Here is an 18,286-nt window from a genome sequence, read left to right on the forward strand (position 1 = left end):
TACTTATTCACAGCCAAATTTGCTTTTAATGAAATCAATTTAAATATATTAAATATTTCCAAAAAAATTAATATAAAAGTGAGATAATATCCGCCAAAAAAAAAAAAGTAAAAAAAAGTGTATTCATCTGTGATAAGTTGATTCTCGAATTTATTCTTTGGGCTTCGTCTATTATTATATTTATTCTTACTTCATTAATCATTTATTGTTGGATCTGAATATTGGTCAATCGATTACCTTTTTATTTAGGACTTCAATTTTAAATTTAAAAGAGGAATTCATTCTTTGGAAAATTTTCAAATAAAGCAGAACAAAAAATCAAAATTTTAGTAATTGCGTTAGATGTTTGGTTTGATTTTGAATCTTTTTCATTGACTACTTTTTTTAATTTTTTGATTACTGAAATAACGAACTTGTGACATAATTAGGAATTCGTGAGTATCAGATTTGTTTTCTAGTTTTTTGTACCAAATTTTTGAAATAGGTATCTATTTGAATTATCACGAGAAGTATGTAGTGAATATATGTAACTTGTATTATTGTAATTTTTTAAATATTTTAGAAGTAGTAGAGTAGTCATTTCTTTGAAAAGTAAATAGTTTATGCTTTTACATGTTGTTGTACATTTCTTGATTTTATAAGTTGGTTACTTGTATTTGACATAATATTTTATTGTTAGGATTTCACATTTGTACAGCTCAAATAGTAGGTCCACCTCAACCATCGAAATCACATGAACAGATACAATCAAATACTTTACTTATTAAATTTTTTATAAATCATTTAATTATCGTAGCATTGTTCAACTCCTTTTTTTGTAAATTTGGTTGCCAAAAAATCATCATAGTTTAATATAAAAAAAAAAGTTATTAATATAAAAACGAGACAAATTCTTTAAAAAAATTTTTTGGGGGGTTTATTCTTTTTCTATTCTTCACATTCTTCGATAAATTTCTCGAACGATTCTTCCACTTTTATACGAAAGTTTTGCATCATGGATACTTTGAATAATTATTTCTTGTTGAATCTGAAATTGGGTCAATTGGTTTACCTTTATCATTTAGGACTTCAAGAGCTAGAGTTAAAAGATATTACATTGGGAATTATTAAAAAGATGTCACAAACTTTAGTACCCACTTGAATAGTTTGACATGATTTGAATTTTTTTCTCAATGAAGATTTTTTTAATTCTTGATTATAATTAATTTTTAAATAAGTAAGCATTACTTTGCCATGTGTTTAGTTAGCTTTGATCTTTGTTTGAAATTAGAGGTATATAGTTAATATATGTAATACTGTATGAGTGTATTGTTCATATTTAATATTTTGTAAGACTTATCTTCTGAATTGCATTAGTTGAAGATTAAAGAGAATCAACTTACATGTTACAGCTCACTCAACACTATAAGGTGTTTTTACAGATTCTAATTTATAATTTCGAAGAGTAGTCAAATTTTGCCCTCTAAATTTAATATGTGATTTATTATATATTTATAAATTAATGTTTAGTGCACTACCTTATACTACAAAACTAAAAATTTCGCAGCCTAATTAAATTTGTAAAACATATCAAAAAAAACTGGAGTAATTATCATAAATATGAGGCAAATTCCTTCAGAAAAAATTTTAGAAAAAAAAAATGTTTTTACTATTTTTTTCGTTTTTTTTACTTCATAATTATTAATAACGCAAAAGTTGCTATTGATATTAATAAATCATCAATCATTAATTATCGTTCTTGTTGCATTTGAATGGAGGTCATTATTTACCCATAATTTAAGACTTCAAGAGTTGAAATAGAAAAAAATATCAATTTTGGAAATTATTCAAAGTTTAATGACAGATTAAATCATTTTACTAAAGAGATTCAAACATGCATTTCTGAATTTTTTTTCATTGATTTGTTTTTCTATTACTTGAAATTAATCAAGATGTTTATACGAAAAGCAAATCCTATATGCTAATTGTCCGCTATTTTGCAATTCATTATAATTAAAGGTATGTATGTCAACTAATTTTACTTTATTAATATATGTAACTTTGTATTATTGTATTGTTTTAACGGTTTAAATATTGTAGAAAATATCTCTTTGAATGGATGAAAATTATAAAAATACTATTAAAGTTTTAGGTCCTATTGCGTACCAGAGATTATTTAAAGTTTGATCAAATCCCCATTTCAAGGGTTTTTAATATTTCAATCTAAAGGAGAATTAAACATAAGTGTCTAAAACGTTAATATGTTTCAAGGTATTTATTATTAATTATTTAATTATTAGTTGATGCACTACTTAATCTTATTCGCAGCCAAATTTAATTTCATTAGATTAATTTAAACACATCAAAAAAACTCAGAAAAATTAATATAAAAACGAGATAATATCCGCAAAAAAAAAAAGTAAAAACAAGTATTCATCTGTGTTTAATTTGATTCTCAGCTAATTCTTTGGGCTTAATCGATTATCATAATGATTCTTACTTCATTAATCATTTATTGTTGATTCTGAATATTGGTCAATTGAATACCTTATTATTTAGGACTTCAATTTTAAATTTAAAAGAGGAATTTGTTTTTGGAAAATTTTCAAAAAAAAGGAGAACAAAAGAACAAATTTCATTAACTGCGTTAGTTGTTTGACTTGATTTTGAATCTTTTTTTATTGATTCTTTTTTTTTCAAATTTTTGGTTATTGAAATAATGAAATTGTTACGGAACTTAAAATGGGTGAGTGTATACATATTTCGATATTTCTAGTTGATATTTTTTGATGATGGTATTGAATTATCATTAAAAGTATGTATAGTGAATATATGTAACTTGTATTATTGTAATTTTTTAAATGTTTTAGAAGTAGTAGAGTTTTTATTTCTTTGAAAAAAGGATAGTGTATGCTTTTACATATTGTTGTAAAAGTCGTGGTATATGTTGGTTACTTGTATTTTATATAATATTTTATTGTTAGGATTTCACATTTATAAAGCTCAAGTAGTTGCTTCACCTCAACCATCGAAATCACATGAACAGATACAATCAAATACTTTACTTATTCAATTTTTTATCTATCATTGAATATCATCGTAGCATTTTTCAACTCCTATTTTTGTAAATTTGGTTGCCAAAAATTGATTATAGTTTAAAATAAAAAATAAAAAATTATTAATATAAATACGAGAATTCTTTATAAAAATTCTTGGGGAGTTCTTTTTTTTTCTTTATTCTCCACATATTTTAGTAGTAATTTTGATATATTTGCCAGGTTTGTTACAAAATTTTGAAAACCACGGTATTTTGAATAATCATTTCTTGTTGAGTCTGAATTTGGGTCAATCGGTTTACCTTTATAATTTGGGATTTCAAGAGCTAGATTTAAAAGAATTTTCAAAAAATTATCAAAGAAAGATGTCACAAATTCTAGTTTCCACTTGAACAGTTTGACATAATTTTTCAATGAAGATTTTTTAAATGCTTGATTATTGAATATTTCGATACCGTTTCCAAATACAGGTGTTTACGCATTATTTTCATTGTATATTTTTGGCTGTTGAGTTAATTTTTTTTCGAAATTAGAGGTATATAGTTAATAAATGTAATTGTGTATGAATGTATTTTTCACATGTAATATTTTGTAAAACTGATCATTTCATTTCAATAGCTGAGAAATAGAGAGAACTTACTTTCGTATTGCTTCTTTCTAAACACTATAAAAGGTCTCTACTGATTCTAATTTATGATTTAGAAGAATTGTCAAATTTCCCTTTCTGATTTTAACAAAGAATATAGTAATTTACTGTATATTTATAAACTAATGTTTAGTGCACTACCTTATATTATACAAAACTAAAATTTTTGCAGCCTAATTAATTTTGTAAAACATATCAAAAAAACAGGAAAAATTATTGCAAATGAAAGGCGATAACTTTCAGAAAAAAATTCTAAAATAAAGATTTATTCTTTTTTTATTTTCTTACTTCACAACAGCAAGGCTCGATAAAAATTTCTGAAAGACAAACGTAAATTAACGAACATCAATTATTGCTCTTGTTGCATTTGAATGGAGGTCATTATTTACCCTTAATTTTAGACTTCAAGAGTTGAAATAGAAAAAAATATCAATTTTGGAAATTATTCAAATTAATGATAAATTGAATTAGTTTACTAAAAAGATTAAAACATACCTTTATGAATTTTTTTCATTGATTTGTTTTTCTATTACTTGAAATTAATCGAGATGTTTCGAAAATGATAGAAAGTCAAATGCAAAAATTACTCTAGCATGGGAGTATCATAATTTATCTTCAATTAAGTTTAAAGGTATGTATGTCAACTAGTTTTATTTTTTTAATATATGTAACTTTGTATCAGTGTATTGTTTTAACAGTTAAAATTTTGTAGAGTATATCTTTTTAAATGGTTAAATATTATAAAAGTACTATTAAAGCTTTACATCCAATTGCAAACTAGGGATTACTTAAAGTTCAATCGATATCCCAATTAAAGGGTATTTAATAATTCAATTTAAAGGAGAATTAAACAATGTATATTATTTCTAAAATGTGTTTGATAGTCCAATTATTAGTAGATACACTACTTAAACTTATTCGCAGCCAAATTAATTTTATTAGCTAGATTAATTTACATAATATATTATAAAAAACTTGAAAAAAATTAATATAAAAATGAGACATAATCCGCAAAAGAAAAAAAAATGCAGCAAGAAACATTGATTTAATTTCTGCTAAATATTTTTTTTCATTCCCTTTGTTGTTTGCTTTATTATTGTTGACAAATTTTCTTAGGTTGGTCGCTGGGATCATATTGATTCTTATTTCATTAATCATTTATTGTTGAATCTGAATATTGGTCAATTGATTACCTTATTATTTAGGCTTCAATTTATATTTAAAAAGGATATCAATTAAAAAATTTAAATAAAGAAAAACAATAAAACAAAATTTTATTAACTGCGTTAGATGTTTGACTTGATTTTGAATTTTTTACATTGATTCCCATTTTTAATATTGATTATTGAAATAATGAAATTGTAACGGAATCACGAATGGGTGGGTGTATATATCTTTCTATATTTCTTGTTTAAATTTTTTAAAGAAAGTATTGAATAGTATAGTGAATATATGTAACTTGTATTATTGTAATTTTTTAAATGTTTTAGAGGTAGTAGAGTCTTCATTTCTTTGAAAAGTAAATAGTTTATGCTTTTACTTGTTGTTGTAGATTTCGTGAATATAAGTTGGTTACTTGTATTTTACATAATATTTTATAGTTAGGATTTTACATTTGTACAGCTCAAATAGTTGGTCCACCTCAACCATCGAATTCACATGAACAGATACAATCAATTACTTTACTTATTCAATTTTTTATCTATCATTAAATATCATCGTAGCATTTTTCAACTACTATTTTTGTAAATTTGGTTGCCAAAAATTTGTCATAATTTAGAATAAAAAAAAAAATTTTAATATAAATACGAGACAAATTCTTTAAAAAAATTTTTGGGGTTTATTCTTTTTCTATTCTTTACATTCCTCGATAATGTTCTCGAATGATTCTTCGACTTTTATACGAAAGTTTTGCATCATGGACACTTTGAATAATCATTTCTTGTTGAATCTGAATTTGGGTCAATTGGTTTACTTTTTTCATTTAGGACTTCAAGAGCTAGAGTTAAAAAAAAATTTAAAGTTGGAAATTATCAAACAAGGATGTCACAATTCAAGTACCCACTTGAATAGTGTGGCATAATTTGAATTTGATTTTTTTCTCAATGAAGATTTTTTAAATTCTTGATTATTAACTATCTTGGATAAAGTTATCATTGCTGAGACTGGTGGGGAATTTTAGTACATGGACAAAGATTTATAATTTCTTTTAAAAATTGAGTATGAAGCATTCTATTGTGATGATCAAACAGTATATTTATGTTGTGGTTAATGGGTTAACGGTTAAACTTAAAGGTATGTATGTCAATTAATTTTACTTTTTTAATGTATGTAACTTTGTATTAGTGTATTGTTTGAACAGTTTAAATTTTGTAGAATATGTCTTTTTGAATGAATGAAATCATAAAAATACTATCAATCTTTTACATCCTACTGCGTACTAGGGATTACCTAAAGTTTAATCAAATCCCCAGCTCATGGGTTATTAATTTTTCAATCTAGAAGAGTTTCAAAGTTCAGATATTATCACTAAAATTTTAATATGTTTTATTGTGTTTGGTTACTTATGAATTATTAGTCTGTACACTACTTAAATTTTTCGCAGCCAAATTAATTTAAGTTAGATTAATTTAAACATAACAAAAAAAATTAAAAAATTAGTATAAAAGTGAGATATAATCCGCTAAAAAGAAATAAAAAAGAATTGATTTATTTGTCATCTACAAAATTAAATCAATATCCGTACTTATTCAATGGTACCTAAAAAGTCGATGATATTAATTGGATATTAGTTCATTAATCAGTTATTGTTGAATCTAAATATTGGTCAATTGATTACCTTATCATTCAGGTTCAAATTAATTATCAGAGAAATTTATTTTTAAGAAATGCTCAAATAGAGGAGAACAAAAAGCAAAATTTAGGAATTGCGTTAGATGTTTGACTTGATTTTGAATCTTTTTCATTGATATCTTTTTTTTGATTTTTGATTAATGAAATAATGTATTTTTAACAAAACATTCTATGGAGATAACGCATACGGAGTATAAGGAGTGGTATTTTTTACTTTTACAGGGTTAAGTTGAAACTTTCATCAAACTGAATTATCATTAAAAGTATGTATAGTTAATAGATGTAACTTGTATTATTGTAATTTTTAGATTGTTTTAAAATTAGTAGAGATTTTATCTCTTTGAAAAAGTTAAAAGTGTATGTTTTTACATGTTGATTTTATATGATGATTAATGGTATTTCATGTAGTTTATTTGTAAGAATTCCACATTTGTAAAGCTCAATTAGTTGGTCTACCTCAACCATCAAAATTATATGAGCAAACCAAATCAAATATTTTGGTTGTTCAATTCTTTATTTATCATTGAATAATACCGTAGCAATTTTCAAGTTCCTCTTTCATAAATTTGGTTGCCAAAAACTTATCATAGTTTAAAATTTACCACCTAATAAATTTTTTCCACATTTTTATTTTAAATATACATTAGTAAATAGATGTACCATTCAAGAATTTTAAGGAATTAACCAAATCAGCAGTATCAGCAGTATTAGCACCAAATACTGAAGAATTTTAAATCAGCCAAACATTGAAGTTAAACTTTCATTAATTAATTTAAAAATAAGAAATTAATAAAATATCGAACACTATAATTTCATAGAATTAACTGATATATGCATCGAATATTTCTTATTACTTTCATCATAAGCATGAGCTACTTCATCAAACAAATTGAATTTACTATTTTCGTTTGATGAAGTGAGTGAAGAAAATTTAAAAACAGTTCCAAAAAATAAAGAAAATCATGGATATGGTAGTAAGATAATGATTAAAAATTAAGAGGTTAACAGTTATTCCTTACTATAAATTTATTCATTGGTTTCGACTTTTGATTAGTCCTTCTCAAATTTGGTGTTGTATAGAATCATGAAACTATAATTTATATGGATGAGTATTTTGTTCATATTGGATCAAATTCAACAATTTTTTTTATGTTATTTAGGAGATATCTTCAATTGATATATTAATGAATGACTTACCTGATTATGTATTATGTATTTATTATTGGGTGCGGTTATAGCTGAATATGAAACAGTTTTTGCAAATTTATCGAAATTTAGATGAGATTGGACTAAGTTTTAATGTATATATTTTTGAACAATTTTATTGATGAAAGTAAAGAGTTTAGAAAGAACTATCATAAAGTTGCAATGGATTATGAGGTTATTCTGAGTTCTAGATACTTTTAATCGTTTTTTAAATATAATAAAAATTTCTTCAATTTCTCTCATGATGAGAATGATCCTACCCTCACTAACAGTCTAAAAATTTGTTTGAAATCGTAAGTAGTAGTCGAAATCGAGAAACGGTTTGCTCACAAAATCTGATGTACATTTGACAAACTACTTTCATATGTTGTTAATAATTACAATACTTTGTCTAATATTAATTTTTCGCAGCCACTAAGTTTACTGTTCAAAAGTGTGCATAACAGAAAAATTAAATAATTAGAATATAAAAACGAGACAAATTCTTCAAAAAAATCTTTAAGGGTTCATTCTTTTTTATTACACACAATTGATATCATTAATTCTTCTTTTAAAATGTTTTATGAAAGAAATCGTGAATAATCATTTCTTGTCGAATCTGAATTTGGGTCAATTGGTTTACCTTTTTTATTTAGGACTTCAAGAACTAGAGTTAAAAAAGTAGTTCAAAATTGGAAATTATCAAAATGAAAAAAAAGATGTCACAAATTTTGGTGCTAACTTGAATGGTTTGACATAAGTTGAATTTGAGTTTTTTCCCAATGAACTTTTTTTGAATTCTTGATTATTGATTATATTCGATAAAGTTAGAAATGCTGATAAAATTGTAAATTTTAAACCATTGATGTTCAAATTGTTGGGATTCTTTTTTTGTATAGACGTCAAGGGGCTTTGATGACTACTCGGATGAAAATAATTTCAACGTTGCGCTCAAATTTATTGTTGTTGTTAAAAATTAAATATATTAGAGGTATGTATGTCAACTACTTTTACTTTTTTAATATATGTAACTTTGTATTAGTGTATTATTTTAACAATTTAAAATGTGTAGAACTTATCTATTTGAATGGAGGGATTTTATGAAAATAATAATAAAGTTTTACATCCCATTGCGTACTAGAGTTTATCTACCTAAAGTCTAATCAAATCCCCAATCCAAGGGTTCTTAATTTTTTAATCTCAAGAAAAATAAACAACCGATACTGTTTCTAAGATATTAAAATGTTTGAATGTGTTTGTGTTTAGTTATTTAATTATTAGTCGATACACTACTTAAACTAATTCGCAGCCAAAATTATTTTAGCTAGTAACATATCAAAAAAGACTCAAAAAATTAATATAAAAATGAGATTTAATCCGCTAAAAAAAAAATTAAGTAAAATTGATTTATCAATTTTCATTAAAGTTTTTATTGTTGATACCATTGAAGACAAATGGATTGATGATTCTACAGATAAGTCGAATCGATGCTTATTTCATTATTCATTTATTGTTGAATCTAAATATTGGTCAATTGATTACCTTATCATTTAGGACTTCAAATTAATTATCAGAGGAATTTATTTTTAGAAAACGTTCAAATAAAGGAAAACCAAAAAAAAACAAAATTTTGGTAATTGCGTTAGATGCTTGACTTGATTTTGAACCTTTTTCATTGATATCTTTTTTTTTTTGATTTTTGATTAATGAAATAATGTATCTTTAACTAAACATTCTATTCTGATGACTCAAATATGTTATATGTCCTTTTTTTTTTTTACCTTTACTGGGTTAAGCTCAAAAGTGTCATAAAGTTGAATAATCATTGAAAGTATGTATCTTTAATATATGTAACTTGTATTATTGTATTTTTTAAATTGTTTTTAATAGTTGTAGAGTTTTTATTTCTTTGAAAAAGTAAATAGTACACATTTTTACATGTTGAACTTGTATGATGGTTAGTGGTATCTTATGTAGTTTATTGTTTAGATTTCGAGTTTGTAAAGCTCAAATAATTAGTCCACCTTCAGCCATCGAAATTATATGAACAAATAAAATCAGAATCTTGCTCATTGAATCCTTTATTTCACATTGAATATTATCGTAGCATTCTTTAACTCCTTTTTTTCAAAAATTTGGTTGCCAAAAATTTATCATAGTTTAAAGTTTACTGCCTAATAAATTTCGAGAACTTACACATTTAATGTATTAATTTTATTTAAAATCAACTCAGTAAATAGAAGTATCATCTAAGAAATCAACGAGTTTAGCTAATTCGGCGCAAAATAATTAAGGATTGAAGGATACTAAAACAAATAAAATTGAATATGAAACTTCACCAGCTAAATTAAGAAGAAGAATTCTATTGCGTATCGAACATTATATTTCCAAGAAACCAATTGATATATGAATCTGAAGTCTATTGTTACTTTCATCATAACTATGAGCAGCTTTATCAATCAAATTGGATTTACAGTTTTCATTTAATGAGGTGAGTGAAGAATATTTAAACATAATTTCAAAAGATAAAGAAAGTTACGGGAATGATAGTGAGATAATGATCAAAACTCTAGAGGTTAATGGATATGACTTACAATAAATTTATCATTGGTTTCAACTTTTGATTAATCCTCCTAAAGATTGGTGTTGTAAAGAGTAATGGAGTTATAATTTATACGGATAAATAATATTATTCATAATAGATCAAATTCAAAATTTTTCTTTATATTTTTTAGAACAAACTGAAATATCGGAAGTTGATAAGTTAGTGAATAGTTTACCTCAAGTTAAGTATTCGTTATTGGGTGCGGGTAATATTGAATATGAAACAGTTTCTGAAAATTGAATCAGAACGAAAAAGACAAGATAGAATTGGATTAAGATTAAGTTTTAATGTATTGATGTTTACGAAAAATTTTCATTGATGAAAGTAAAGAGTTTGGAAAAAATTATCATAGAGTTGTAATGGATCATGAGGTTAATTTAATTTCTAAATACTTTCAATCGTTTTTTCATATATTACAAAAATTATTCAATTTCTCTCATGGTGAATATGATTCCACTCTCATTAATAAGTCCAAAACGAGCTTGAACTCAGCAATTTAAAACGTAATTAAAAAAAGAATTTTACTGAAAAATTTGATGTAAGTATAATAGACTACTTTTATATATTGTTAATAATTACAATACTTTGTCTGATATTGAATTTTCGCAGCCACTAAGTGTACTATTTAAAATTGTGCATTACAGAAAATTTAAATAATTTCTAATATAAAAACGAGACAAATTCTTTAAAAAAAATCTTTAAGGGTTCATTCTTTTTTTTTTATTCTTCAAGCATGTTTTTTGCGTTTTTAAAATATTTTTTTAATTGTGGTTGTAATCTAAGACACTGTGAATAATCATTTCTTGTTGAATCTGAATTGGGGTCAATTGGTTCACCTTTTTAATTTAGAACTTCAAGAGTTAGAGTTGAAAAATATTTCAAGATTGGAAATTATCAAAAGAATAAAAAGATGTCACAAATTCTGGTACCCACTTGAATAGTTTGACATAATCCGAATTTGAGTTTTTTCACAGTGAAGTTTTTTTGAATTCTTGATTATTGATTTTCTGGGATAAAGTTATCAGTGCTAACGATATTAGTTCATTTTTTTTTTTTTTTTTTAATCNATTCGATTGAGATGATCAAGTTGAATATTTCAATGGTGTCCTTTTAAACTTAAAGGTATGTATGTCAACTAGGTTTACTTTTTTAATATATGTAACTTTGTATTAGTGTATTGTTTTAACAGTTTACACTTTGTAGAAATTATCTATTTGAATGGATTAAATTCATAAAGATAATAATAGTGATTTACATCCAACTGCGTACTAGAGTTTATCTACAGTTGAATTAAACCCCCAATCCAAAGATTCTTAACATTTCATTACGAAGGAGAATCAAAATAGAATCAAATATCTGCTTATTCGATTCTTTGTTTTACGTTGTAAAATATAGTAGCTTTTTTCAACTCCTTTTTTTGCAAATTTGGTTGCCAAAAATTTATCTTAGTTTTAAAGTTTACCACCTAATAAAATTCCAAAATTTATACAATTTAATGTAATACTTTTATTTTGAAATATATTTCAGTAAATAAACTACCATTTAAAAAGTTTGAAAGATCAACCAAATCAGTAGTATCGGCACCGACTAGGATACTAAAACAACCAAAGTTGAAGTTGAACTCCTTCAATTGATTAAATACAAGATTTTCAATATTATATTTTCAAAAAGTCAATTGGTATACGTATCAGAAGTCCATTATTACTTCCGTTATTAGCATGAGCAACTTTATGAAACAAATCAGATTTGCCGTTTTCGTTTAATGACGTGAGTGAAGAATATTTGAAAATAATCTACAAAAGATAAAGAAAATTATGGATATGATAGTAAGATTATGATTCAAGATATAAAGGTTGATAGGTATTCCTTAACAAAAATTTTTTATTGGTTTCAACTTTCGATTAATCATTCGCAATATTTGTGTTGTAAAGAATCATGGAATTATAGTTCATATGGATAAATAATTTATTCATATTAGATAAAATTCAACGTTTTTCCTTATGATAGTTAGAAGAAAGTCAAATATTATATGTTGATAAATTGGTGAATAATTTGCAGCAAGTTAGGTGTTTGTTATTGGGTGCGGTTAAAGTTTGAATATGAAACAGTTTTTAAAATTTTATCAAAATAAAATAGACTAGACAGGATAAAATTAAGTTTTAATGTATCTATGTTTATGAAAAACTTTACCGATAAAAGCAAAGAGTTCAGAAAAAATTCTCATGAGATTGAGATTGCAATGGATTATGAAGTTATACTAATTGGATTCTTTTAATATATTTTTGATATATTATAAAAGTTCTTCAATTTCTCTCATGGTGAAAATGATTCAACTCTCACAATTAATTCCAGAATGAATTATAATTCGTAAATAGTAGTTGGTACTAAAGAAAGATCTGCTTACAAACCTGACGTACATATGACAAACTACTCTTATATACTGTTAATAATTACAATACTTTGTCTGATATTAAATTTTCGCAACCAATAATTTACTACTACAAATAGTGCATAACAGAAAAATTAAATAATTAATATAAAAACGAGACAAATTCTTTACAAAAAAATCTTTTAAGAGTTCTTTTTCTTTTTTTAGTCTTCACATAGCTTGATATTTCTAATTCTTTTTTAAAATGTTTAATGAAAGAAATCGTGAATAATCATTTCTTGTTGAATCTGAATTTGGGTCAATTGGTTTACCTTTTTCATTTAGGACTTCAAAAGTTAGAGTTAAAAAAAATTTAAAGTTGGAAATTATCAAAGAAGGATGTCACAAATTCAAGTACCCACTTGAATAGTTTGACATAATTTGAATTTGATTTTTTTCACAATGAACTTTTTTTGAATTCTTGATTATTGGTTATCTTCGATAAAGTTAGAAATGCTGATACAATTGTGAATTTTAGACCATTGATGTTCAAATTGTGGGATCTTTTTTTGTAGAGACGTCAAGGGGCTTCGATGACTACTCGGATGAAAATAATTTTAACGTTGCGCTCAAATTTATTGTTGTTGTTAAAAATTAAAATATAAAGGTATGTATGTCAACTAGGTTTACTTTTTTAATATATGTAACTTTGTATTAGTGTATTATTTTAACAATTTAAAATGTGTAGAACTTATCTATTTGAATGGATGAAATCATAAAAATACTATTAATCTTTTACATCCAGCTGCGTACTAGAGATAACCTGAAAGTCAATCAAGACTCCAACTTAAGGATTCTTAATATTTCAATTCAAAGGAAACATCAGTTTTTAATTTTAAGATGTTAATATGTTTTATTGCGTTTGTTTATTTAGTTATTAGTCGATACACTACTTAAATTTTTCGCAGCCAAATAAATTCTAATTAAACATAACAAAAAAAAATTAAAAAATTAGTATAAAAGTGAGATATAATCCGCTAAAATATAAAATAAAACAAAATTGATTTATTCATCATCTACAAAATTAAATCAATGTCAGTATTTTTTTCAATGATGTTCCCTAGATCGTCGATGATATCATATTGGATATTAGTTCATTAATCATTTATTGTTGATTCTGAATATTGGTCAATTGATTACCTTTATCATTTAGGACTTCAAATTATATTTATCAGAGAAATTCAATTTAAGAAATGTTCAAATAGAGGAGAACAAGATACCAAAATTTTAGTGATTGCGTTAAATGCTTGACTTGATTTTGAATCTTTTTCATTGATTCTTTTTTGATTTTTGATTAGTGAAATAATGTATCTTTAACGAAACATTCTATGGATATTACACATACTGAGTATACAAGGAGCACATTTTTATGAGTTTTGCAGTGTAAAGTTGAAAACTTTCATCAAAATGTATAGTCATTAAAAGTATGTATCTTTAATATATGTAACTTGTATTATTGTATTTTTTAAATTGTTTTATTAGTAGTAGAGTTTTTATCTCTTTGAAAAAGTTAAAAGTGTATGTTTTTACATGTTGATTCAATATGATGATTAATGGTATCTCAAGTAATACATTTGTAAGAATTTCACATTTGTAAAGCCCAATTAATTAGTTCAACTTAAGATTTTAATTTAAGATCATTTTATGAGAACAAATTATCCAAAACCTTTAGAAACTATAAAGTCTTATAAACTGTCTGAAATACCTAACATATAATATACTGTAGTGTACCAACTTTAACTGATTTTCAGAGATATTGTATGTTTATCAATACATATTGATGTATGTTTGGAAGAATTGAAAGAATGTACTTGATACTTTAACTTCATTTTGCAGGTTATTAGATTTCTCTTTTGGTATAGTTATAAAAGATTTCATTCCGGGGTCTTTGAATCAGAATACACATCTAACTTACTTTCAAAAAATTCAAGTTCAAGATTTCTAATTGAATCATCGTAGAGATACTACATTCGCTGGCAATGAATCTTCTTAAAATTATAGTAATTAATATTTTTAACATTTTGAAGTTAATATTATACTTAAAAAGTTATATTGACACAAATGAAGATGACGAACTTCATATTGATGAACGATGTGGTAATAGATTTAGAATTGAATGGGAGAAAACCAATTGGATCAAGAAAAAGAGCACTATGATATTAGAAAATGTGAAGTTTGATTGAGTTATGAAGTATCTGTATATAATTATATAACTTGAATATTAAAAAATTCATTTATTGTAAAGTCCTTATTTGATTTTGTTGCTAAAATAGTACAAAAATAATTATTATTAATATGTCGATATTTTGACACATTTATAATACGAAAAATCAAAAACACAGTCTATAATTATAATACACGGCAATATCAATTTTATAAAATTTATCCGGGAATTTAAATATCCACTTAAAAACAATGTTTCACAAATAAGTTTTGTAACTCAGTCAATAATGAAGTACAGTACATATACAATAAAGAATGAAATAGAAAAAAGATCCTCTCATAAACAAAATAATTATTCAAAAGATGTTTAATCATGTTAAACTGTAGAAATGACTTGTATTTAAATGTATATTCAACTGCATTTTAAAGTAGATCAAATTGTAACATGGTAAAATATTTAGTATTTTCTTATATAAATATAAGAAATAAATCTGTAATAATGATAGTAACAAAGTAAAACTTAGAAAATTGTGAAATAATGGAATTTAATGGAAGAGAAAAATTAAATAAATTGAAAATATTTTATTCGTGAATGTCATGAATTTAAGATTTAATTACATTTAATGATTTATAGAATTTGTTACAGTTAAAAGTATTGAGAGTTATAAAAGTTGATAAAAGTATTTGATAAAATTGAGAATTTCTAACCTAGACTTGAATATTTAAGAAACGATAAAATTTTCGTATGTATAATTCTTTAAGTTTTCATATGATTTATTTTTATTTTCAATTATATTAATATTTATAATAATATATTAAATACTGTATATAATTTACCAATAAACTTATTATATTATTATCGTAAGACAATTAAAACAACAAATAAAAAATAATTAGAGTTTGTGTAATAAAATATAAAATACATTAATTTCAGCCGTATAATAAAATTTAAGGTTCATTATAAAAAGCCATATAAAATTTAAGCTATAGCCTTTTTAAATATCAACAAATCGAATAACCAAACTAGGAAAAAATCAAAAATTTTAATGATCATTCATATTTGAGCTCTATTGAAACTATAAAGTATACTGTACACTAATGACAACTATTGTTTAAATAATCCTACTGTCTGAAAAACATGTGTAGTATTAAAATAATTAGGTTGGAAAGTAGAGTATCTATTAAAACTTTTAATTTTGAGAAGTAAATGATTTTGTAGAATAGCTTACATAATTATTATTATTGTAATTTCATTTTGGTAAACATGTTTTATATTATTATGAATAAATTAATTTATTATATTTAGTCGATCTTTTTTTTCAAATTTAAAAGTACTAAAACTCATTTTAGTTCAAAGAGATAATATACCACAATAAAATGAAAGGAATGATCTATTAATAGAATATTTTTTAAAGAAACGAACTTTACACGAAACAAATTATATTTAAATTTATTTCCAGACTTATTATATTTAATTTTGACGTATAATTTTATTATTAATAACTTTTTGTTACACGAATACTTTTTTTTTTTTCTAGTACAATTTTTTAGAATAAGTTCATTTAATTTATTTGGTCCACAATTCATTAAAATTTAAATTTAATGAGTTAATAAGTTGTCCACTTGTCAAAATAATGAATGAGAATAAGTCTTATGTATTGTCGACTAGACAAATTATATCCCTTATCTTTTTAAATTGTAATAATTTTTAAACTTTATTTTCTTTTTTATTTATACAAAAATTTAATAGTATCACGCACATCCTTTATTTATTTTATTATTTTATTATTTTGTTTTTGTTTTGTAATATTTTTTTTAAATCATTTAACTTTCCTTAAAAAAATTTTAAATAGAATTTTAAAACAACAGTATATAAATAATTGAATAGATTTCCCTTTAATTAAATTTTTTGATGATACATAATATTGTTTTCTTATACTTACTTCATTTATTTAATTAAAGTGTTTTTTTCATTCATTTAATTTAAAGAGATCATTCAATTAAGAAAATTATAGAAATATAATTATATATTAAATTACCACCTTAAGATTTTTTATAAATAAAATTAAATTATAACATATAAATATATATTATAAAAATGGCTATTAAAGATAAATTAAAAAGAGTATCAAAAGTATTTACTTCAGAATCAAAAGAATCATTAGAGAAACAACCACAAGAAGAAGTTGATCAAGTTGAACCAGTTGAAGGAGCAGAACCAACTACAACAGAAGATGCAGCAGCAGTACCAGAAACTACCACAGCCACAGAAGAAGTTGCAAAAACTACTGAAGAACCAAGTACAGAACCAATTGTAGCTACCACCAACAAAGAAGAACCATTAGTTACAGAAGAAGCACCAGTAGATGTTGAAACTCCAGTTGTTGTTAAAAAATCTGAAATTGAAGAAGTTGAACCAACGACTGTAGAACCAACAGATGAAGTTATTACTACACCAACTGCTGATGTCACTGAAGTTGAAGCTGCAACAGGTGAAGAACAAGCTGAAATACCAGCTGAAGGAGAAGAAGGTGAACCAATTGTTACTAAATCTAAATCATCATCAAATAAAAAATTGTTTGATTTTTTCAAAAAGGTTTATGCAAAATTTAAAAAACCAGTTGTTGCAAAAGCTTAAATATAATCAATTAATGTTTAACTTATTATTTTTTTACATTTTAAAGAGAAATGTTTACTTGATTGTTGGATCATCATTATTATTTGTCTGTGTTACCCATCTTTTTTTTTCTATTCTATAGTTAGTTTTTAATTTGAAACTGATGTTTAATTTGTTTTAGTTTACTGTTTTTTCAAACTTTAAATATATACCTTAATAAATAATAAATAATAATATAATATAATTGAAACTTAATAGTTCAGAATCATTATAAAATACGATATTACTTTGAGGGCTATGAAATCTTGTCTATTTTGACTGAAACTACTAAAGAGAATGAAAATAAATAACGTAACCACATTTGAGTTTGATCTCTGACAAAATATAAAATATTGGTTGTAAATTAATTTAAACTTATAAATAAAATTGAAAAAGTGGAGAAATAAAATAAAATAAAATAAAAAGGTTGTTGTAAAGTCAAATTAGTATTAGAAAAATTTTGGTTGCAAAAATTCTATTAATAGAAAATAACAATTATTATTTCTTGAGTAAGTAAAACCTTTATTTTGTTATACAATTGGGTAGATCATAGTTGATACCACTTTTATTATCAAGTAAGTATATTTTATACCTCGAATCGAAGCCAATTAGAATTAGAACTGAAACATACATACATATATACAAGTTTCAGAATCAGATCATTCAAAAGAAATTCTTTATAACTATTGTTTATTAATATACTAATTATTATTAT

General features: G+C 24.1%; 1 protein-coding gene across 1 annotated transcript; it reads left to right on the forward strand. All coding sequences in view use genetic code 12, as the record gives it.

The window, feature by feature from the left end:
- Nucleotides 1-17,013: 17,013 nt before the first annotated feature.
- On the forward strand, nt 17,014-17,553 carry KGF54_000543 (uncharacterized protein; the record flags this gene model as incomplete). The annotated part of the gene is made up of 1 exon (XM_051766224.1): nt 17,014-17,553. One exon carries the CDS (start codon nt 17,014-17,016, stop codon nt 17,551-17,553), a length of 540 nt encoding a protein of 179 aa, XP_051622532.1.
- Nucleotides 17,554-18,286: the final 733 nt, after the last annotated feature.

Source organism: Candida jiufengensis (assembly GCF_024610255.1).
Source record: "Candida jiufengensis strain CBS 10846 chromosome Unknown scaffold8, whole genome shotgun sequence".
Classification (NCBI taxonomy): domain Eukaryota; kingdom Fungi; phylum Ascomycota; class Pichiomycetes; order Serinales; family Debaryomycetaceae; genus Lodderomyces; species Lodderomyces jiufengensis.